A 23,410-nucleotide genomic window follows, 5' to 3' on the forward strand; every position below is an offset into this window, starting at 1 on the left:
AACAAATTATATCAATATTCTCACAATTTAGAAATAAGACAAATAGAAAGTTATATGGTTTTCATTCTACAAAGGATTAAAAAAAAATTATAATAATACTTAATGTATAAGTTAGTTAGAAAATTAAGAACAAGTTAAATTAATTGTCTAAAACAAGTAAAAATGCTATTTTAGGCAATTAATTTTTAATTTCTTTAGTCTGTAACTAACTTACAGAGGAAAATCCAATGCAATATTCATTAAAAGTAATTTTATAACTTATGAAAGAATTTAAACAATTCATAAAAAGCAAAAATGCCTAGGATACTTCAGAATAAGAGAATTAAAGCTCTGCAGTTTAAAAACATTCAGATTGATTTTAGAAATATCATTTTAAATATATTTGAAAATTCTATAAATTTAAATATATAATATTTAAAAAGAAGAAACTATATAATGATAAATATTGTTTATTATAAAAATTCTAATCAATAATAGTCAGTAGAGAATATAAATTTTGAATTTATAAATGCTATAAAAGTAATAACTTAAAAACTGTGGGCCATGTCCTTTGAATGTTGCATTACATAGTGTATGTGTAAATGTAAAATAAAATTTACACATAAAGTTAATATTTTTTGCAATTTTAACATTAAAACATGCAAGAAATGTTTAATATATTTAAAACAATTAAAACTTTAGATAAAATCATGCACTATTTACACCAAACTAACAACACAAGCATAATTATGCAAAAACCATTTTTTTTTTTAAATAGTGAGACAAATTACTCATTGTTATTTTTTACAAACATGAAAAAATCATGCTGAAATAAGATGAACTAAATAAACATTCAGTTATCAAATCTATTAATGTGCTGCTTTATTACATTATGTAGAAATAAATAAATATTACAGTTTTCATATACTTATTTACTAAACCTACTACTTGTACTTTATATTCAGGAAAATTAACACAATAAAAATATACGCAAGGAACACAACCTATGTTTTTTATGGCATTATACACTATATTTACTGTACAGTATATGCTATTATCCTCCTCATAATTTAATATTTTAAAAATCTGATTTGAATGAAGTTTAAATAATGAATTTTTTTAAAGTTATGTTTAACTGATCCTTATTAATTATTGTCATTACATGTATAACAAACTTTGAAAATCAGAAAAGACAATTAATTTAAAGAGAAAATAAGCATATTTGGATCCTTAGTAGAGGAGAACTGGATTAAAAATATTTTTTTACTGTTGAAATGTACTGAATAGGCTTTCAATGCCACACAATTATTATTTTAGATTATGTAACTTAATAGGTTACAACTGGATGCATACAATAAAAATACAATAATCAACTTAATAACAATTTGTCTAATAATTAACTGCTAAAAGTTATTAAAAACATTAGTTATCTTCCAGCTAATTTATTTAATAAATAAGTTGATTATTGTATTTTATTTTATTGTATCTTATATCTATTTTTAAATAATTTTTTTATCATTTAATTGATGATAATATATGATACTAAATATTAATATTATTTTCATTATCATTATGTTAGTTGAGTTTTATAATTATTTACTATTATAATTTTTTAAATTTTATTCTGACTATTGTAATATTAACTCTTTTATACTGTATTTTTGCTTTTACATTTTATTTTATTTTAAAAACATTCAATTTTGTTCTAACAATTTTGAATGTTATAATTTTCATTTGATAAAATTCCAATAAGGAAATCTGTATATGAAAAGCACTTATTAAATAATTAATAAACTAACTTGTTACATTTTTAATATTCAACACGTTGAGAAAATTTTTAATGCTACAAAAATATCAATAAATTTCAAAAAAATATAAAAGCTCTTCAGTCCTAAAAGACTATGCCCCTTTACATTTTTATTATAATTCCAGTTCTAAGAAATGTTGCAGTTATTGTCTTGTATACAACACACTTCTCTCTAATTTAACCATAAATAGCAGCATAATAGTAAAAAGATGTTTCAAATATATAACTCTATACTTTTGTTTGTATATTCATTTCAAAAAAATTAAATTTATAATACATTTTTTTAGGTTTAAACCATTGCATTTATTCATTTCTTTAACAAACATGGTAAAATAACTGTAAATAAATATACAGTAGAGAGTCGTTAATCTGAATCAATTGGGGACTGGTGTTGTTCGGATTAGTGATTTGTTTGGATAACCGATTATGTACAAAAAAATATATTAACCTGTCCGATGTTGAAATTTTTCTCTGTTGCGTGTCGTTTCGTGTTGAATTTTCGTCAATTTTAAGCCTAACGAAAATTTTTATAATAATAATTGAGGCTATTGTATCGTTAAAAATTATTTCTTTATTTTGTACAAACAAAATAAATATATTGAAAAATATAAAAACATGAAAATTATACTTTAGAAGTAAATCTAGTATCAAAAATGTTTGGATAACTGGCGATTCGGATTACCGGGGATCGGATTAACGACTCTCTACTGTAATTGTAATTTTAATTAAATTCATACCATTCCAGTATGTCAGAAAGATATAATTATATAAGGTATCTGCAGCTGAAACTACAATATTTCAAAAACATAAACCAAAATCAAATTATTATGAGTTCCTTTTTTATGATTTATCATCAAAATATTAAAATCATCTTAATAGTTTGACATATGTTATGATTTGAAGACTAATTTCCAACACATATTGACTTTTACATAACTGAATTCAAAGCAATATTGTATAACTTTATACTTTAATCAACATACAATAAAATCATATTTTTTTTAGGAAATACATAGGTATATTGAAAACTGTATTGAATATTTATTTATTTGTACAATTTTATAAAAATTTATTCCAAATAAGAATTTTTTTATTTAATTAATAAAGTACAAAGCAAATACAAAAAGATTACAATATCAAACAATAAAACAAAGTTGATATTCTAGATTATTTACCTTTCACCTCATCATCTTCAAGTGTTGTGCTACTGTCAGTAGATTCTTTTACCTGTGATCCTTCTCCTTTTTTTGTCATAATGCTGCGACCTATTCATTTTTTAAAAAAGTCTTTGATTAATAAAATATAACATCAATAATTAAACATATTTAGTTATAAGTCTAATTTACAATTTCTTTAAAATATGATAAAATAAATCTATACATGAGCACTGTACAATAATTTTAAAGCATTCAATGCATATGCCAATGTTTAGATGTTGGATTTCATAGACAAGTAAAACTTTTAGGTAAAGAAATTTAAATGCTATACAATTATTCTATAATGATTCTTCAATGAAATTGTTTTGGACAACTAGAAATTGCATAATAAAATTACATTCGATTCTTCATCATCAATTATCTGCGTCAATATTTAAAAATTTCATTAAACATGCATGGTTTGCTTCTGGACTCAACATTTAAGAATTGACATTTTTAATGTATAAACAAGTTTGTTTTTCTTTTTTAAACATTGACAGTTTAAATTGTGTTGAGAATAATTTCAAAAATCTTTGATTTGTTAAATGTGCACATTGTCAACAGGTTCTTTGTTTATTTTGCTTTGTTGAAAAATATCATGCAAATAGTTGCCCATCTAATAATTTGTTGAATGTAATAACTTTGCAGTTAAATATCAGTTAAATATATCTATTAAAATGTATTTACTTAGAATAAATATTACGTTTCAATTATTTTTTTTATATCATTACTTTTATATTATATATACTACATTAACAATAAAATATATCTAATCTTTTGTAACATTTATTTGAGTTTATTCCTTACTCTACTCTGTAAAAGTAATACAGTGATACCTCAGTTTTTGCCAATAATCTGTCCGAAAACAATCGGTGAAATCCAAAAATCGATGAAAACCAAGGCAATTATTTCAACATGAATCAATGTAAATCGAATTAATTCGTTCCAGACACTCCAAAATGCATAACAATAACACATTTTATAGAGAATAAATATAGTGTTTAATACTAAAAACAATAAGAAATTAATATAAAATGAATATAAAAGACTAATATAATGGTCTCCGAAACAGAATTGCCATCTAACTGTTTTTGATTGATCGAAATTAATAATAACTGTTCAGCATCTTCAATTGTTTGCAATCTCTGTTTTGTTAGTACATTTACGCCTTTTGCAACATTAGTCTCCTTTATTGCTTCCTTTTTCATCACAATGGAACTTATCATGGATGGCAACTTCCCATACAGTACATGCAGCCAATTTCAGCAATCTTAATGCCACTCTTGTATTTTTTAATGATTTCCTTCAACTTGATCATGTTCCTGGCCTTCTTCGAAGGGCTGCTGGCTCTGGAAACTTTTTTTGGTCCCATGATGAAGCTAAAAGGAAAGAAAGCAATGGAATTGTTTGAACTACAACTCCAAAACAAACCTGTTACCAGTGTTCCTTGCGAAAATCGTCTTACGATCGTCTGACAAACGTTTTCGAACTTATAAAAGTTCTTCTTCAGGTGAAGATGGACGAATTTGAAAAAATAGAATAGAAGGTTTCAAATCGAACCGCTTTGTCTAATTCCGTCATGGCTGACATGCGCTGTAGTGTCCGGGTGTTGGTTATCTTCTATGCGCGTCTAAAAGGACTTGCCAGGCCAATGAAATGTTGATCTCCTCTTTTTGGTTGATGCAGATATTATTAAAGCTCATTTTATATATAGCGATAGCTTCTACCACTGTATATGTTCTGGATGGGGGCATTGTTACGATGATTTTAGCCTTATCTAGTTCTGCCTTGATAGCTTGATCGGATGCGTATATACTTAGCGCAGTGTTGAGTTTCCGGTGCTGTAGGTCAGCTTGGTGTTCTTTTAATCTGGTCTTTAACGAGCGCTTAGTGGAACCGATGTAAATGAGTTCTCTTTGCCATCTGTTGTCCATTAGAGGGATAGAGTACACTCCATACATTCTGTTGGGATCCGGAGGGTCTTTGCAATTTTTTAGGATTTCGGCTATTGTGTGGCCTCTTCGATACTCTATCTGCATCTGCTGTCTTTTGGCTACTTCTCCATATACTCCTCTAACGTATGGGTTGTATGTGATAGGAAGCCTTGCCAAGTCTTTTTTGTTAGCGCTAACCTTTGCTTGTCCAGTGGACATGTTTCTTTGGTGATGTTGCCTGGTTATACGCTGTATTAGGGAAGGGTATCTGTGGTCCGTTGCGACCTTTTTAAGATAAGCTAGTTCTTTGTCCAGAGCTTTCTTAGTGGAGGAGTATGAGACTGCTCTTTTTACCAAGGTTTTGAAAGCGGCTGCTTTATATGAGAACGGGTCGCAGGATCCCTTAGGTATGTATATTGGTGTTGCCGTCGGTTTTCGGTAGACCGACGTTTAGATCGTAGATGCTTCTATCTTGAAGGTGATGTCCAGAAAGTGGGCTTCCGTGCTGCTTGTCTGCTCCACATTTATGACCAAGCCATACGGGTTGTTGTTGACAGTTTGTACAAAGGCCGCTATATCCGGCTCCGTCTTCCATAAAATGAGTACGTCGTCAACGTATCTCCTAGAGAGCAGAAAATCCGGAAGATACTGTGGGATGACTATACTTTCCATCTGCCTCACCACCATCTCACATAGGTCCCCCAACACCGGGCTACCCATGGGGACGCCTTTTGTCTGTTTATAAACTGTACGTTCGAAAGCGAAGATTGAGTTGTAACAGACCAGATGGGCCATTTCTAGTATATGTTGGTGGAATGCTTGATCCTGAACGTATGTTAATAAGAAATCTCTGAGGGAGCAAAAAACTGCTGGGAGCTTCACCGATGGGTATAGTGATTTAAAATCAAGGACCATGATAAGTTTCGGACACTCAGGTAGGTCTTTCAGTAGGCCTATGAGGTTTTCTGGGTTTGCAATGGTGTAAGGGTAATCCTCCAAGCTTGGTGAAAGGAGTTGGTGGGTAGCCTTCTCTAGTTTCCTTGTGGGTGCTCTTGCTTTGTCTACTATTGGACGAAGTTGCTGGCCCGCTTCATGAGTTTTAGTGTATGCAAAGAGCCAAGTCATAATGGTGAGTCTAACATTATGTCTTGTAAGGCTAGACGTTTCGCTAATTTCGAGCCCGCAAAGCGTTTCACTCTATTCTGCAGCTTCTCCACAAAGTCATCGTTTTCTTGTTCACATTGGGTGATATTGATGTAGTCATGCAGTCCTCGCTGGTACGTGCTCCATTTCATAATAACCAAAGATTTCAATTTATCGGCTCTGGTGAGGACAATATCGTTTCTTTTCATCCATTTGCTAGCTAGCCGTAGTTTTGTTCTTAATGCCATCATTTCCGGGTTTTCTTTGGCTCTTATGATTTTCAGTGTGGTTACCCATCTATAATACTCCTTTTGTTTATCGGGTAGGTTTCTTATTAGGAGCTCCAGGTCAGGAATTAGGTTTCTAGATCCTGTTTTTGGAGGCGGTAACGCGAAAAGTTGGACCATACTTGAGTGCATCCTCCACATATCCAGGCAACTGTATATCATCCCATATGGTGTAAGGGAAGGTTGAATGGCGGTGGCCTACTGGTGTTTGGAATCTTAAAATCCATTGCAGCTTTTTGTGGTAGCGCTCTGCTAGCTTGGCCTTTAATCTTTCTTGGATGGGGACTAACTTGTACAAACTGTCAACAACAACCTGTATGGCTTGGTCATAGATGTGGAGCAGATAAGCAGCACGGAAGCCCACTTTCTGGACATCGCCATCAAGATAGAAGCATCTACGATCTAAACGTCGGTCTACCGAAAACCGACGGCAACACCAATATACATACCTAAGGGATCCTGCGACCCGTTCTCATATAAAGCAGCCGCTTTCAAAACCTTGGTAAAAAGAGCAGTCTCATACTCCTCCACTAAGAAAGCTCTGGACAAAGAACTAGCTTATCTTAAAAAGGTCGCAACGGACCACAGATACCCTTCCCTAATACAGCGTATAACCAGGCAACATCACCAAAGAAACATGTCCACTGGACAAGCAAAGGTTAGCGCTAACAAAAAAGACTTGGCAAGGCTTCCTATCACATACAACCCATACGTTAGAGGAGTATATGGAGAAGTAGCCAAAAGACAGCAGATGCAGATAGAGTATCGAAGAGGCCACACAATAGCCGAAATCCTAAAAAATTGCAAAGACCCTCCGGATCCCAACAGAATGTATGGAGTGTACTCTATCCCTCTAATGGACAACAGATGGCAAAGAGAACTCATTTATATCGGTTCCACTAAGCGCTCGTTAAAGACCAGATTAAAAGAACACCAAGCTGACCTACAGCACCGGAAACTCAACACTGCGCTAAGTATATACGCATCCGATCAAGATATCAAGGCAGAACTAGATAAGGCTAAAATCATCGTAACAATGCCCCCATCCAGAACATATACAGTGGTAGAAGCTATCGCTATATATAAAATGAGCTTTAATAATATCTGCATCAACCAAAAAGAGGAGATCAACATTTCATCGGCCTGGCAAGTCCTTTTAGACGCGCATAGAAGATAACCAACACCCGGACACTACAGCGCATGTCAGCCATGACGGAATTAGACAAAGCGGTTCGATTTGAAACCTTCTATTCTATTTTTTCAAATTCGTCCATCTTCACCTGAAGAAGAACTTTTATAAGTTCGAAAACGTTTGTCAGACGATCGTAAGACGATTTTCGCAAGGAACACCGGTAACAGGTTTGTTTTGGAGTTGTAGTTTATAAATCCCGGTGTCAGTAGAGAGTAGAACATGGAATTGTTTGGCTAGATGCACAGAGTAATGCTCATACAACAAGAAACAATGCCACGCCGATGAAATCTGAGACAAATTGTTTGCGAAAAAAAATCAACCAAAACTGATGATTACTGAGGTATTACTGTATCGTCATCTTCCTCCGTGACACTTTCACTACTAAAAATTTTCACATTTGTGTTAAACTACTATAAAATAGTATGACATTTGATTGCTAATAACTCTGATTAACACTTTATATTAAATTTGTAGTAGTCACTAAGAGTTTGTATACTTTTAACGTAATTATTAATTAAATTTTATTAAGATTCATTAAAAGACACACTGACAGTTTCCTTGTCAGTTTGATTCATACTTATATTACATGATAAACATTTATGCAAAAACAACACATATGTAGATGTACAGTACCAACTAACTTGCCAGTTAGTCTACTATAGACAGTGTTCAAAGTGTGCACCATCAGCAATGATGCACTTCTGGATTCACCAAATCTTGAACAGTAATTGAAAAGGTTTAATTATCAGAATTACGGGCAAGTCAATGTTCATAATTCTGATAATTAAACCTTTTCAATTCAACCTTTCCAAGAAACATGTGAAATATATGAAGCCAACTACAAAAGGTGAGCTATTAACAAGAATCAAACACTGATGGGGGGGAAAAAAACAGATTCTGAATTTTGTCAAAAACTACTAGAATAAATGACAATGTATAAATGAAATATGAGGAAGTACAACAAAATATTACATACCTGTTCCTTTATTAAGTTATTAGATACTTTTTCCAAGAAGAAAAAGTAGCTAATAGATGTTTATCTTGTAGATATTCAGCAAATGTTTATCTTTTGTAAAACTATCGGAAACATTTTAGTTAGATCAAAACATTAATAGAATGTGACGGTTTAAATATTCAATGTATAAGATTCGCATCTATGAAATATTTTCTTTGTAATAAATTGTTTATGATTCATAACTGTTCTCAGCAAATTATTAGATACTTTTGCTAGGGATTGTACAGAATGTCACCTGACATTCTGTACAATTTTAAAGCATTTTGTGATTTTAAAATTCTGTGTTAGTTAAGTAAAATTATAAATTTGAGTAGGCAATCAAAAATACTCCTAGAATCTAATATCTACAAAACTTTTTCAAAATATGTTTAAATATTTTTACAACCCCTCTCTTAATTACTCTCGACACCCTCAATACGAGGGCCAATGTCTTAATTAATGAACTAGTCTGAAAACAAAAGCAGTGCAAGAAAATATAAATAATTGATAAATTGTACTATTTAAGTTAAATTTTTCAATTTTCATTTTAATCATTTTGTTTATCACAGCAAGAAAATTAATATTTTAATAAATTCAGAAAGTCTGTTAAAAAACAAATTTAATAATTTTATATTTCTGTAATAGATAACAAGGTTTATTAATAAATAATAATGGAAAAAAAATGCTTTTTTATTTCAAAATTGTATAATTTTATGATTGTATCTTAATAATATGATTATTTTTATCTATATCTATCTATATTAACTAAATATAGATAGATTTTTATATAATAAAACATCTTATTTTAAACTTTTAATAGTTTAAAAATATATTTTTATAATCGCCAGAATTGTCAAACTATTAGTAAATATTTATTACAATTTAATCATTTTTAATAATATCTTTGTTTAAAATTTTTTCATATTGTACTCGTACGTATGTAGTATGGTTGTTGGTACAGGTATATGATATTCAGCACTATTTCATCTTCTAATTTTCCAGATAAATAATTTTTAAAAAAGAAATAAGACTAAGAACTTAATTTGGGACACTGAATTATATATGTAAATTTATAGTTAATGTACAGTACAGTACCTATCATCTGATGCAGTTGATTATATATAAATATTGCTGACATCAGCAAAAGGACAAGATTATCACAGTATTAGATATATCATTCATCTTATCTTTATGGCTAATTATTTAAAGTTATTTATTATTATATTGCAAATGTCATGTTCAGCTGGTACTGGTGCCAAGTGCTATGCTAGACTAAAGTCAAGGCATAGCTACCCAAACAAGTGTTATATAGAGAGGTTTCATGTCGACATCACGAGTGACGTCATGAGCATGCGCAATTGTCCAGCGCCATCTTTGTGACTCTCTGTGACTTGTTTACATTTTGTGTGTGTTCACGTGCGCTTTAACTGGAGTTTTTGTGTTGTTTTTTTTCGTCGCGTATATCACTATGGTGATTTGTTGTGTAATTGGGTGTGATGCTAGTTCACTCAAGAACAAAGGAACATCATTTTTTAAAATTCCCAGCATTATTTGTCATCAAGGATCCCAAACTGAGAAGCTTTCACGACGAAGGCAAACTGCATGGCTCTCGAGAATTAACCGGAAAAATTTCGATACGAATAAAGTGAATATCAATACAAAAGTTTGTCAGAAACATTTCATTTCAATATTTAGATTAATAAACACTAAGTTATATTTTAAAACCTAAAAGAGTTTACTGATTTGCTTATATTAATTTATTTCGGTATAGTGCATTTATAAATGAATAACTAATGTAATTTCAAGCTTTAGCTAGTGCAAACTTATAAACATTACACGTTAAAACTAAAAGCAAGTAGGCTTATTATACGCTAATTTCAACTAGAAAATAAAGGAACAATTTGATTTAAAAAAATTGCCACAGCTGGTTTTAATTAGACTTTTTTACTTTCAGACATAAATTATTAGTTAAGAAATACGTAAAAACATGAGTTTTACGTACAAACAAAAGAAAACATATCTTTCCAAGCAATATTATTTTGCTGTTATTCATTACTTTTACTTTTATATCAGGAGAAACCCAGCCACTTGTTAAATAGTTATGGGCCTCTAAAGATTTATAAGCTTTCATTTGTGACAGGGTGTAGAAATTTGTTGTCAAAACCAAATAGTTTATAATGTCACCAAATTCTACTTTCGGCCACAACTCTTGATCTACAACTTAGTCTGATAAACTGGCTTCGTATGGATCGCCTTGACATAACGAAATTTTCTCTTCGTATAGAGCTGTATCTCGTCCTGTTAGACTGCTAGAATAGCCCGCAAGAAAAAATTCTTTTTTAACTTAATTCATGATAATAGAACTGCAGTATTTTTGTACATTTAAACTAAAAAAAGACGTCGAACAACAAACCACGTGCAAGCTAAGCGAGCGAAAACTACCACAAAAATGGCGAATGGGCGGAGCAAACGTGTGTTTTATCACGTGACATGCGACCTTGAAACCTCTCTATTAAGCTTCTATGTTATTGGTATGTGTGTCAACATCTAGAAACTTCCTAATAATGTGACATGTGTTCAATATTGTGGCTTTCTGTAGTGCAATGTATATGTTTTATTAAGATGTAATGTTTCTAGACTTTTGTATAGTGTATGTACTATAACATTGGTAAAAGAGAGAACAACAGATACAGTACACTAAATACCTTATTCTCCTCTACATCTGTCTTATTTCTTGAGTGTGCGGAGTGTACTTGTTGATTTTTTCATTGTGAGAATTTTTTGTTTTAAATGTTTGGAACGGATATGTCTATTGTAGCGCTTCGCCGCTATTAATTATATGTATATATTTATGTATTTTTTTTTTTGTTCGATTGTTCTATTTATATGTTTGTTTTTTCGTTTATGTCGCGTCGCGTATATGTTGTTGTATCGGGTTTTAGATGTAACGCACGGCCATTTTGTTGTGTACCGTACCGTCTGTTGTCGTCATTGCTGTGCCGTGGTTTTTGATTGGCTATTTGGAGGGTCACGTGGGAGGAAAAGAAAAAGCTCCCGGATGGTGGGAGATATAAAGGGATGACTTCCACGTGTCGAGGCATTTTTCATTCTTCTGTTTCGTGGATCGGGGATCTGGAGCGGTGAAGATACGAGAGAAAGGATTCGAAGCAGAGCAGCCGATCAGGAAGAAAAAAAAAAGGACAAGAACCAGCGAGAAGAATCTCATTTCGTAACTACGTGTCCCACGAAATACGGCGACGGTATCTACCATCTTGTAAATGTTTGTATAGTTTTTTTAAGGTTTAATCGCGTATTAGTTTTAGTCTCGCGATTAATTACTGTTGTAATCCTAGTGTTATTGTCATCCTTAATTTTGTTAAGAACGCTGTTTGCCTGTTTAAATCAGGCGATCATTTCCCCCTTTTTGTGTGTGTAATTAATAAACCTTTGTTTGTTTATCTATACGCTTCTACCGACTATTCATTTCCACTTCCTTTCATACCCGCAAACCACGTGCTTGCGGAGACTACATTGGCGTCCGCGACAGGATAGTGAATAGTCGGTTTAGCGTACATCCCCTCATTTCATTTTCGTTCAGTCCGTCGCACATTCCAGGCCCTACTATTTGTGTAACGTATTCGTCGCTGCGCTGCACATCTTCGGGTTTGAAAATTTTTTCTTTTCCTTATGGAAAGCCATACTGTAGTATCATCCGGATTGGCAATGGAGGGGATCAGTAATGTCCCTATTGTTACCGGGTTCATGGGGATGATCCCATGCTTTACGAATTCGCCAGGCGATGTTTTGGATATATGTCGCTTCTTTCAAACGGTGGAAAACGTGGCGTCTCTCGCAGGTTGGGAGGAGCAAGTCAAAGTAACCGTGGTTCAGGCCAGGCTTAAGGGTGAACCACTGTCGGTGTTTTTTGACCTAAGGGACCAAGGCATCACGAGTTACGACGAAATAAAGAGGGGTCTCATTAAATGCTTCGATCGGAGGGACAAAGAACAAGATCCTTTCAGTCAAGTCCTAAAAATAGCCCAAAAGAGAGGAGAGAAAGTCTGTGAGTACGGAATCCGCATAAGGTCTTTGTTCTCGCGCGCCGTGGCTCATAACAGCAACTTGGCCACGCTCCGGGATAACGCTGTGAAAGAGTGTTTTTTGAGAGGTTTGGCCACTGACATCCGGAGGCAGGTAATGCAAAAACATCCGGACACCTTGGACCAAGCGATATGTAGGGCAGAGGAAGAGGAAGAGATTGAGGCGGCTTGCGGAAAAGGGAAAATAATGAGCGAGGTGTGCACGAATTCAGAACATAAGGTTTCGTCCTCTGAGAAAGAGGATGGCGTGAACAGCCGTATTGCAGAGCTCGAGGGTCAAATACGGGCATTGACGGAGTCGGTCGCATCGTTAACAGAATGTATGAAGGGAAATGGGAATCCCGATAGAAAGTGGAGCAATGAGAGAAGATGCTATGCTTGCGGGGAGAAGGGGCACCTGGCTAGACAGTGCAATAAGCGTAGGCATTTAAACTAATGGAGGGCCATTTGGGAGGTCAGACAGATGGCCAGAGCGTGAGATTGGAACTGACCACGAGGATCCAATTATCCAGACGCGGGTTACCGACAATCGAAGGTCTAATATTAGGTACCATGGTTACTTGCCTAGTCGACACGGGCGCGGAAAGGACCGTTATTAGAGACGAGCTAGCTGAAAATATAAGAAAACAGAATAGAAACTGGGTTGTGTTTAATGATTCCTGTATAAGCGGAATGTCAGGTGCTCTCCTGAGAAGTGATGAGGCTGTAATTATCGATTGTAGATTCGAGAACGGGTGTAGGGTATGTGTTAAGGCTCCTAGTTTGAGTTTTCCAAAGGGGACGGACTATGACTTAATTTTCGGCATGGATGTTATTTGCCAACACCCAGAGCTGCTGACTGGCATCAGAGTAGTTGTGAATAGTACGAACCTGAGGGGAAGTGGGGATTTCTCCATTAATATAAACACTGAGCTAGGTGATAAGACGGAGTTATGGAAGTTGGATCACCTTGAGGAGAAGGTTAAGGAAAGGGTGATTGATGTGTTAAAAAGGTATCCAAACGCTGTGGCTAACGAAGTTTCAGAGTTATCGGGGACCAAAGATCACGTGCACTCCCTTGAATTGACGTCTGAGTGTCCGATAAAAGTTAAGCAATACCGTATCCCATACAGCTACTTGCCTGCCCTCAAAAGACAAATTAATGATCTCCTGAAGGCGGGAATTTGCGAGGAGAGCACGTCAGAGTGGAACTCCCCGATACACGTCGTTCCGAAGGACTCTGGCGAGCTCCGCGTCACTCTGGATCTGAGGAAGGTAAACGAAATAACGAAAACGCAGGTTTTTCCGATGGCTAGGATCGATGACATATTGTCTCAGCTTAATGGGAATAAATATTTTTCGGTTCTAGACCTTAAGGCGGGTTATTTTCAGATCCCCTTGGATCCCAGGGTAAGGCATGTTTTCGCGTTCTCCACACCTTGGGGCAAATACCAACTTTGCCGGATGCCTCAAGGGGGTAAGAACAGTGGGAGATTTTTTCAATATGTCATGACGAAAATCTTGGCTAAGTTCGTAGGGAACTCTTGCTTCGTCTTTCAAGACGACATCGTTTTGTTTTCCCAAACATTAGAGGACCACCTTGATTTGTTCGATCGCGTCATCAGCACCCTGAATAGCGAAGGCCTTAAACTTAACCCAAAAAAATGCCAGATATTAGCGGAAGAAGTTAGTTATCTAGGGCACATAATTAGTAGGGAGGGAGTACGTCCGGACCCGAGTAACATCGAATCCATAAGAATGGTGAGGGCGCCCCAGAGCGTGAAAGGTGTCCGCAGTTTCCTTGGCGCGGTAGGGTTTTTTCGAAATTTTATACCGTCCTTTGCTGACCTGGCCGCACCGCTTACCGAGTTAACAAAGAAGGGAAAAAAATTTGTGTGGGGTCTGGAGTGCCAGCAAGGGTTCGAAAAGTTGAAGGAAGCCATCGCCACACCGCCATTATTAGCACACCCTAATTTTAATGAACCCTTTTTCTTACACACCGATGCTTCTAAGATAGCGGCTGCTGCAGTGCTAGAGCAACGCAGAGAAGGGGGCTTAGTACCGATCGGCTACTTCAGTAAGAGGTTTCAGGGGGCTGAACTTAATTACTCGACCATAGAAAAGGAGTGTTTGGCCATAATCATGGCCCTGAGGCATTTTAAGTTTTTAATCTTGGGGCAAAGGACAATAATTCTCTCCGATCACAAGCCGTTGGTCTTTCTTAGTAACATCAAAAACGGAAGCAATCGCTTAATCAGATGGGTGATGGAGCTCATGGATTATGACATCGAGGTGCAGCACGTTAAGGGCGTGAATAATAATGTGGCGGACTTTTTGTCAAGGAACGTTAATGGGGTATATCACGTTGAGGTAGGGGCCACGAAATTTGTTATCCCTGATAGGTACGATATACGTTTGTCGCAAGACAGAGACGAATTTTTTGGACCTATTAAACGGGATTTAATGAGAACTCCTGATGGTAACGGCATAAGGAGTAAGATGCCACAGTATATAGTAGTGGACGAATGCCTATATAGGCAAAGTTATTTCAGGGCGCGCGATCAGTATCACAACCAGGTCTGCGTGGGGGAAGACATTTCCAAGGAGTTAATCAAGGCTATTCATAATAATAATCTGTCGGGGCATTGGGGAGTACGGAAGACGATGATGAGCATCGAAAAGCATTATTATGTCAGAAACCTAAAGGATAAAGTAGAGGAAGTGGTTAGGACCTGTGAAAAGTGTCAGAGGCACAATATTCATAAGGGAAAGGCCCCATTTCAGGAGAATGAGGTGGCTAATGCCCCTTTTCAGAAGATCGCCGTCGACATCATAGGTCCCCTTAATACGACGAGTCAAGGGAATAGCTTTATCCTTGTGATGATCGATATTTTCACGAGATTTGTAGAGATTCACCCCTTAAGAGATCAAACTGCGTGGTCGGTTAGCAATGCTATCTTTAACTCAATAATCTGTCGTTATGGTGCACCCGAAACTATTATCTCGGATAGGGGGACGAATTTTCTTTCGTCCCTGTTCTCCGATTGTTGTAAGTGGCTTGGGATCAAGAGAAACATTACTACAGCCTACAGACCGTGTTCAAACGGGTTATGTGAAAGAGTTAACAAGTCGCTAATAGAGATGATATCAAAGTCCTCGGAGAGAGGAGGGGCGGAATGGGATGAGATGATTTATCCGGCCTGCTTCGCTTATAATAATTCGCACCACTTGGCAATTGGCGAGTCGCCTGCATTCCTGTTATATGGAATAGATCCCCGCATTCCAAATTTCGAACAACACGTCGATGAAAGCACGACTGACGAGCGTAGGACGTTTCTCATCACAAAACTTCGTGCTCTAAGGGAGTCGGCAGGGAAACGCGCTACCAAATTTAACGAGAAAAGAAGAGAATACGGGAGTAAGGGGCGAAAATTGGAGAAGTTTTTAGTAGGACAAAAGGTCTGGGTGAGAAAGAAGGGGGGGAAGAAAAATAAATTCGCGGATAAATACAAAGGACCCTTCCGCATCATTAGAGTCGTGAACCCGACTACGTATTGCGTAGAAGGGTGTAACTTCAAAGACAGGGAGACTGTCCATGTTGACCGTATAAAGATGTGCTACGGTGAACCGGTAGAAAAAACTAGGCGTGGGGAGAGAAAAAGGGGAGGAAAAAGGCAACCTAGCGATCATGAAATAGAGGATGAAGAGGAGGGTCAAGATGGGAGATGGAACAGGAGATTGAGGAGCAGTGATGTTAGGGTAAAGGGTGTTGGTAACGACGTTCCGCAGGGGAATAGCGCTGACGAAGGCATAAGCAAGCGACCGTACAACCTAAGGCATCGTGAGATTGACTTCCGTAGGCTACACTACGGTAGTTAATCGTCTCCGAGGGGAGATATGTAGCGCTTCGCCGCTATTAATTATATGTATATATTTATGTATTTTTTTTTTGTTCGATTGTTCTATTTATATGTTTGTTTTTTCGTTTATGTCGCGTCGCGTATATGTTGTTGTATCGGGTTTTAGATGTAACGCACGGCCATTTTGTTGTGTACCGTACCGTCTGTTGTCGTCATTGCTGTGCCGTGGTTTTTGATTGGCTATTTGGAGGGTCACGTGGGAGGAAAAGAAAAAGCTCCCGGATGGTGGGAGATATAAAGGGATGACTTCCACGTGTCGAGGCATTTTTCATTCTTCTGTTTCGTGGATCGGGGATCTGGAGCGGTGAAGATACGAGAGAAAGGATTCGAAGCAGAGCAGCCGATCAGGAAGAAAAAAAAAAGGACAAGAACCAGCGAGAAGAATCTCATTTCGTAACTACGTGTCCCACGAAATACGGCGACGGTATCTACCATCTTGTAAATGTTTGTATAGTTTTTTTAAGGTTTAATCGCGTATTAGTTTTAGTCTCGCGATTAATTACTGTTGTAATCCTAGTGTTATTGTCATCCTTAATTTTGTTAAGAACGCTGTTTGCCTGTTTAAATCAGGCGATCATTTCCCCCTTTTTGTGTGTGTAATTAATAAACCTTTGTTTGTTTATCTATACGCTTCTACCGACTATTCATTTCCACTTCCTTTCATACCCGCAAACCACGTGCTTGCGGAGACTACACTATTAAATAAGTGATCTTACTTTATTATTATTATTATTAAATAATATCATTTTTGTGATAATAACCATGTAAAAATATAAATCTTAGTAATTTAATTTTATCAAATCTTTTAATAATACTTACTAGAAAAATTCCTTGTTGCTAACATTGTAGTCAAAATAGCTCCCTGAAAAAAAAGTTCATTTTTACTCTACATATTAAAAATGTATAAAAACATTTAAAATGAATATAAAATATATTTGTAAATATGCACATTAAATACAATATCATGTTAAACTGATGAGAATACTTTACAAAATGGAGAATCAACAACAAACTTTTTGAGATTTTTTGTGTTATGAAAATACACTATCATTTTTGTTCATTTTCTTAATAAAACTGAAACAAATCTACCATACAGTATGTCTGATATTCATTAAATACTGTGTGTTGTGTGTGTGTCACTAAGTGGATTTTTGAGGACCTTCACCCTATAAACTGTTCAAATGGAAGAAGTCCTCACAAATCCCTCTGTTTCATGATTTTATAACAAAGAATTCAATATTATTTTTTTCTGTTCAATATTTGTTCTTTTGATTAAAATTCAATCAATTTTATTTGACTAGTTAGTAGTTGAAGTTGATTGAATTTAGTAAATAAATTATTTGTGTTTCTGAGACTATTATGCTATCTGTAACAATATTTACATAAATTTATCTAATACAGGTTTTCATTAGCATAGCTGTTTCATTCTAAGAATTTCATGTAAAGTCATATAATCTTAAGTAGATTAACATTTTCATTCAAATAAAATTATCTTTTAGGTAAACTGTGCTTTCCCTTACTTGCTGTTGAAGTGAAGCTGATATTGATATTTCCTACATAACTGTGAACTGATTGAAATTCAAAATAAGATACTTACTTTAAGTTTTCGTCTAGCATTAAACTTCTTCAAACATTCCACAGTTTCTTGGCGATGAAGTGTAGAGGCAACACGCTCTCTTTGCTATTTAAAAATAACAAATTATTAGTAAACTGAAACTCTTTACTAAAATTATACACATTATTTTTTAAAATCAGTTTCTTAATTTTTTAATTCATCCAACTATTATTATTAATATTATTTCCCTGTACACTGTAAACTTACTTGTAAAAAATGTACTTAATACAGAATTTTCTCTTTTCATTTTTGAAATGTTAATCATTTTCATTTCTGCACTAACAGCAAAAAATTTTCTTTACACTTTCACTTTGTAATTCATTATCATTAAGTCAATCAATGGCTCTATGTAATTTCAATGAGCATTAGACAGAATAAGTTACTTAGTAAAAATTTTATTTTTATTGATCCTATGATTTAAAGACTCCAACCAATGCCAAACTATCGAGCTAGAAAACAGCTATAGCAATAATAATAATTTTAAGTATAACGGGTATAAGTCTTTATGTATAATGGGTTAGTTGTTGTTTATTTATATTTACTATGATTTAACAATTATCATAATATTAAGAATCCCTATAATAAGTTTTATGCTTTCTTTGCATGACAGAATAATTGAAAGCAGCTAGCTGTATAAATACAGACTGAATTTGCAGGGATGATTCTTTAATAATAATTTCTGTTAATATCAAAATGAAATCAGATGAAGAGTTAAACATATTTTTAAAATGGTTTAAACTAGGAACTTTACAAGTTTGATACAAATAAAACCTGCACAAATGTTAAATTAAAAACATTAGTTCTTAATATAACATTTACAATAATGAATCAAAAATTTTAGAAATAACTGTTTCAACATTAATTTTTAATTTTAAGTATATACTTTATTAAATACAGTAGAGCAATGATTATCTGAACACTGATAAACCAAAACATTGCTTAACCAAAAGCATTCCAGTTGGACTGTGTTATGCTGAATTGAACATTTTTGATACTAGATTAACTTCTACAGTATAATTTTTTATATTTTTCAATATATTTATTTTGTTTGTACAAAATAAAGAAATAATTTTTAATGATACAATAGCCAAGATTATTATTATAAAAATTTTCGATAAGCTTAACATTGACGAAAATTCAATGCTAGCGTTTCTCATTTCCTGGTGTTTTTTTTGTCCCAGGATTCCAGGATAAAAGTGAACTGTTTCCCGGGATCCCAGGATAGAATTAATTATTTTTAAGATATACAAAATATCTTAAAATCAAATGATATAATTATTTTTCATTTTTTAAAGTGATTTAATATGTTCTGTAACCTCCAAAATCATATTAATAATGCTGTTTAAGATATATATTAAAAAGTACCTTTGAATTATGTAGAAATGTTCACAAATAGAAAAAAAATTATTAAAGTTTGCTAGAAACTGCATACAACAACAACAACAACAACAAAAAAAGCTTTGAATTGAGTTAAATATTTAAAAAAAATGAACTCAGATCAAACTTCTAACTTAGAAAGTAATTTTCGTTTTTTAAATAAAACATAATACAAAGTATTATTGTAAATTTTTATAAGGTTTTAAAAAGCAAAGATCATGAATACTCTGATCACTCAATCTAATTCTTCTTTTAGTAATGAAAAGTCTTGCTACTGAGAATGCCCTTTCCGATTCAATTGATGTGGATGGAATCATTTTTAATGCATTCAAGAGAAGACAGGTGTTATGTGATTTTCACCTGTAGCCTGGAAGATTTCTAGTTCGTTTTCGAGATTGTAGTATTTCTTTTGCTCTCTAGTATTCTTGATTTGTCTATCTCAAGTGCTTTAATAGAAACATTAAGTTTATAGCCCAATAATTCGGCAGTTTATTTGTCTTTAATAATCAGGTTTATAAAGAAAAATTTCATACTTGCACACTTCATACTCATTTGAATCCTTGCCTAATTTGCACAACCTGGCATTATGCAGTTTTTGAAGCTACTGGGCAGGGTTAAAAATTAAGACAGCATAAGCACAATTATTCCAGATATTACAGGTTCTGACAAGTAAAGAATTTTCAGAGTCCTGCCACAAGTAAGCTACGTATTGATTATTGACCACTTGTGACATGCAAAAATTTAAGCAAAAATTTAAAAAACTAATAAGTAAATTCAAAATTAATAAATACAAATGTATTCTGACAGTTTATGAGTTAATTATGCTGTCTATTTGCAAAATTTCCTCAACCTTAACACAAAATAAGAAAAAAGTGAATTTTTAAGAAATTTGCAAGATTTCTCAAAATAAAAAAATTTCCCAGGTTAAAAAAACAACCAGGATCCTGTTTGAGAAACCCTATTCAATGTGAAGCGACATGCAACGGAGAAAAATTTCAACATGGGATATATTAATATACTATTATTGGGATATACTAATATACTAATTACATGGTGTATACTAATATATTATATTAATAATGTATTTTTTCGTACATAATCGGTTATCTGAAAAATTGATTTTCCGAACAACCCCAGTCTCCAATTGATTCGGATAATCAATGCTCTACTGTATTTCAAAAATATTAATTTATCTATATTACAACAATATATAGTAACCATTAACTTACACAAATCCAAGGGTGCTTAAGGGCTTCAGTTGCAGTTATTCGTTTTGCTGGGTTGACGGTCAGCATGCTGTTTATCAGATTCTTAGCTTCAGGAGTCACCGTATCCCATTCAGGAGATGGATACTTGAAAATTAATTGATAAAAATGATTTTGTATTTCATATTTTATGTTTCAAATCACAGCATATTAAGTATTTTAACTTACATCATAAGCCCCAGCCTTGATCTGTGCATATAACCTGTGCTGATCTTCATCCCAGAAAGGTGGATAGCCCACTAATAATATATATAATATAACCCCTAAAATAATAATAAAGAAATTAAATTCCGAAATAGCTTATCATTTTAACAAATTAAAATCATCAATCAATCAATCAATCAATCTTTATTAGCAAAAAAGGAATATTTCCCTGTTGCAGGGAGTGTAATACATATGTTAGATAGGAATTCACAAAAGTATTAGAACAGTTTTTTAAATTATTTAACTTATTCAATTATTTTATAGTAGGTTCTGTATAAACCTGTTCTGAGTTTAGGAAAATAATATGGTTTTATCACAAGTATTGTTACAAGAACAATTACATTTTATATTTTAGGCTTCATTATCTAATGTTTATGTGACGATCGGGATATTGTGAACTTTATCATTTATATGTACCTTTATAATCTTTTAACTATATTTTATGCAAACTCTACATTTTATACAAAACGGAACGAAGTAGACCAAAAAGGGTTAGTTAAACGGAAATCAACTGATAAAACTTTCTGATAAGAGCGGTCTAAACTCGATTCCCACGAGTTGAGTTCCTTGTTAAGATGAGTCAAATTTCGGTGACACGATTACGTCACCAATAATTTTATTGGTCCAAGAAGATCATCTCTTCTGACGAAATCAATAAAGGGCCTGCAAACTCCCTCCCCATATAAAAAGGGAGTACGATGAGTAAGACGAAGAAGTTGTTACTGACCGTGTGTTTGTGCGCTCAAAAGGATAGTTACCTGTCGCCGCCGATCCTCCCTCATCATCTATATTCAAGCCGAACTGTCGTCGTTACCCTTCCTATCTGAACACCTATTACCTGTTAGTAGACAGAATCATTACCGACGATCTACTACAAGATCATCTATTCTTAGCCCGAACACCTACAACGGTCTATAAGGATATCATCGATTATTACGTCGACATCCGACTACATATCTTAAGGTATTTATCCTACACGCGAATATTTGTAAGCTCTCTCTCTCTCTCTCTAATCCGCGTGGAATTTATGTTCGCGGATCGTGTGTCCTGTATCTTATCAGCTTCTGTAAAGTAATCGTTTGTACCTAATTAGTCCTATGGAAAAAATAAATGGGTATATTTTTATATATAAATCTCTGGGTGCGTTCTTTCCATCATCCTCTCCACTCGCTTCATTCCGGGTCTAACCCATACGTAACCGCTCACGCAATTGATTTTCTGTATCAATCTAAGGATACAGTGGTGTCATCCTGACGTGGTATCAAAGAGATACAGGCCCTATGGTCACATTTATTTGCATTTCTATAATTTTGGTAAAGTGGTTATACAGTTTACAAGATCCTTTTTGTTAAGGTTGTTTATATTTCTAAAATCAAGAGATGAACTGCAGTGGAATATCCGCAAAATATCTATCACATGACTCGCACATGCTTACAAGTCCTTGGCAATTCTGCAATAGATGATACATTGAGAAATTCTCAGATTTACACCATATGCACTCAGTGCTTGAAAAGCGTATATTGTGTTACCAATAAAAAGTGAATATTTGTTGAGTCGTAATTGAGCTATTAATCTTTTCACACTGATGTTTACTGAATTGGTCATATATGGTTGAGATGATGGTATATTTAATATATTTAAATACCAACGGAGATAATTACTTTGGCTCAGGTTAACTTGGTCTTAATCATAGATTGAGATATTGCAGAATCTAATAACAGTGTGTAGCCATATTTCTAGTCTTGTAAATTATCTTTAAACAACAAATCTGACACTCCAAATGAATTCAAGATTTTATTAAATTGATTTGCCAAAGCTGTTTTGTTTTTGATTTTATACTTTGTTTGATTGTTTCCTGGTGTAAAAAGGTTATATTGTTGTCACTTTTAAATTTTAGCTGGTAATAAAATTTAATTATATGTTTTGGGAAAAAGCCAGATGCGATTGATTTCAAGGCATCTGGCATAACCAGGAACAGTTCTTTCTAAATGAAGTAATCTTCGAAGCAAGTAGATATGGAAATTCTAACTTATATAAATAGTCCAGACCCCATAATGGACTGGCATAATAGATAATTGGATAAAGTTGAACATAGAAACAGCAGATTATCAATAGCCTGCTTCACTTAGATATTTATCCTGGACATACGTGCTTTAAAAGTAATATTTCAATCAAATGTGATTCCCAGAAAGTTTACTTCTTTTACTGTTTGTAGAAGAGTTGTCAAGATATAACTTAGTAAAATTTTAGAAAAAGAATCTATTATTTCAAAATATGATCATTTTAGTTTTTGTAATATTTATTGTTAAGTGAATTGACTTAAAGTATAAATTTAGTTGGTTAATTTTTCTTTGCAAAGAGACTTTAGTTGGAGCTAAAATTATCAGGTCATTGGTGAATAAAATATAATGAAGACTC

At 33.9% G+C, this 23,410-nt stretch overlaps 1 protein-coding gene across 10 annotated transcripts in view; it reads right to left on the reverse strand.

The window, feature by feature from the left end:
• Positions 1–23,410, reverse strand: part of LOC136988659 (calcium/calmodulin-dependent protein kinase type II alpha chain-like) — a 205,537-nt gene that overhangs the window by 72,315 nt on the left and 109,812 nt on the right. For all 10 annotated transcript variants that reach the window (XR_010882794.1, XR_010882793.1, XM_067286576.1 and 7 more), the window contains exons 9-13: positions 20,957–21,051; positions 20,753–20,875; positions 18,129–18,212; positions 17,351–17,393; positions 2,962–3,051 (exon numbers count right to left, since the gene is read on the reverse strand). Coding sequence is in view for 8 of the 10 variants with exons in the window: in XM_067286576.1 (XP_067142677.1) it covers positions 2,962–3,051; positions 17,351–17,393; positions 18,129–18,212; positions 20,753–20,875; positions 20,957–21,051 (435 nt within the window). In the remaining 2 variants the exon portion in view is untranslated. The remainder of the gene's footprint in view (positions 1–2,961; positions 3,052–17,350; positions 17,394–18,128; positions 18,213–20,752; positions 20,876–20,956; positions 21,052–23,410) is intronic.

The sequence above is a fragment of the Centruroides vittatus genome, unplaced genomic scaffold, assembly GCF_030686945.1.
Source record: "Centruroides vittatus isolate TY-2023 unplaced genomic scaffold, ASM3068694v2 scaffold_373, whole genome shotgun sequence".
Taxonomy (NCBI): Eukaryota; Metazoa; Arthropoda; class Arachnida; order Scorpiones; family Buthidae; genus Centruroides; species Centruroides vittatus.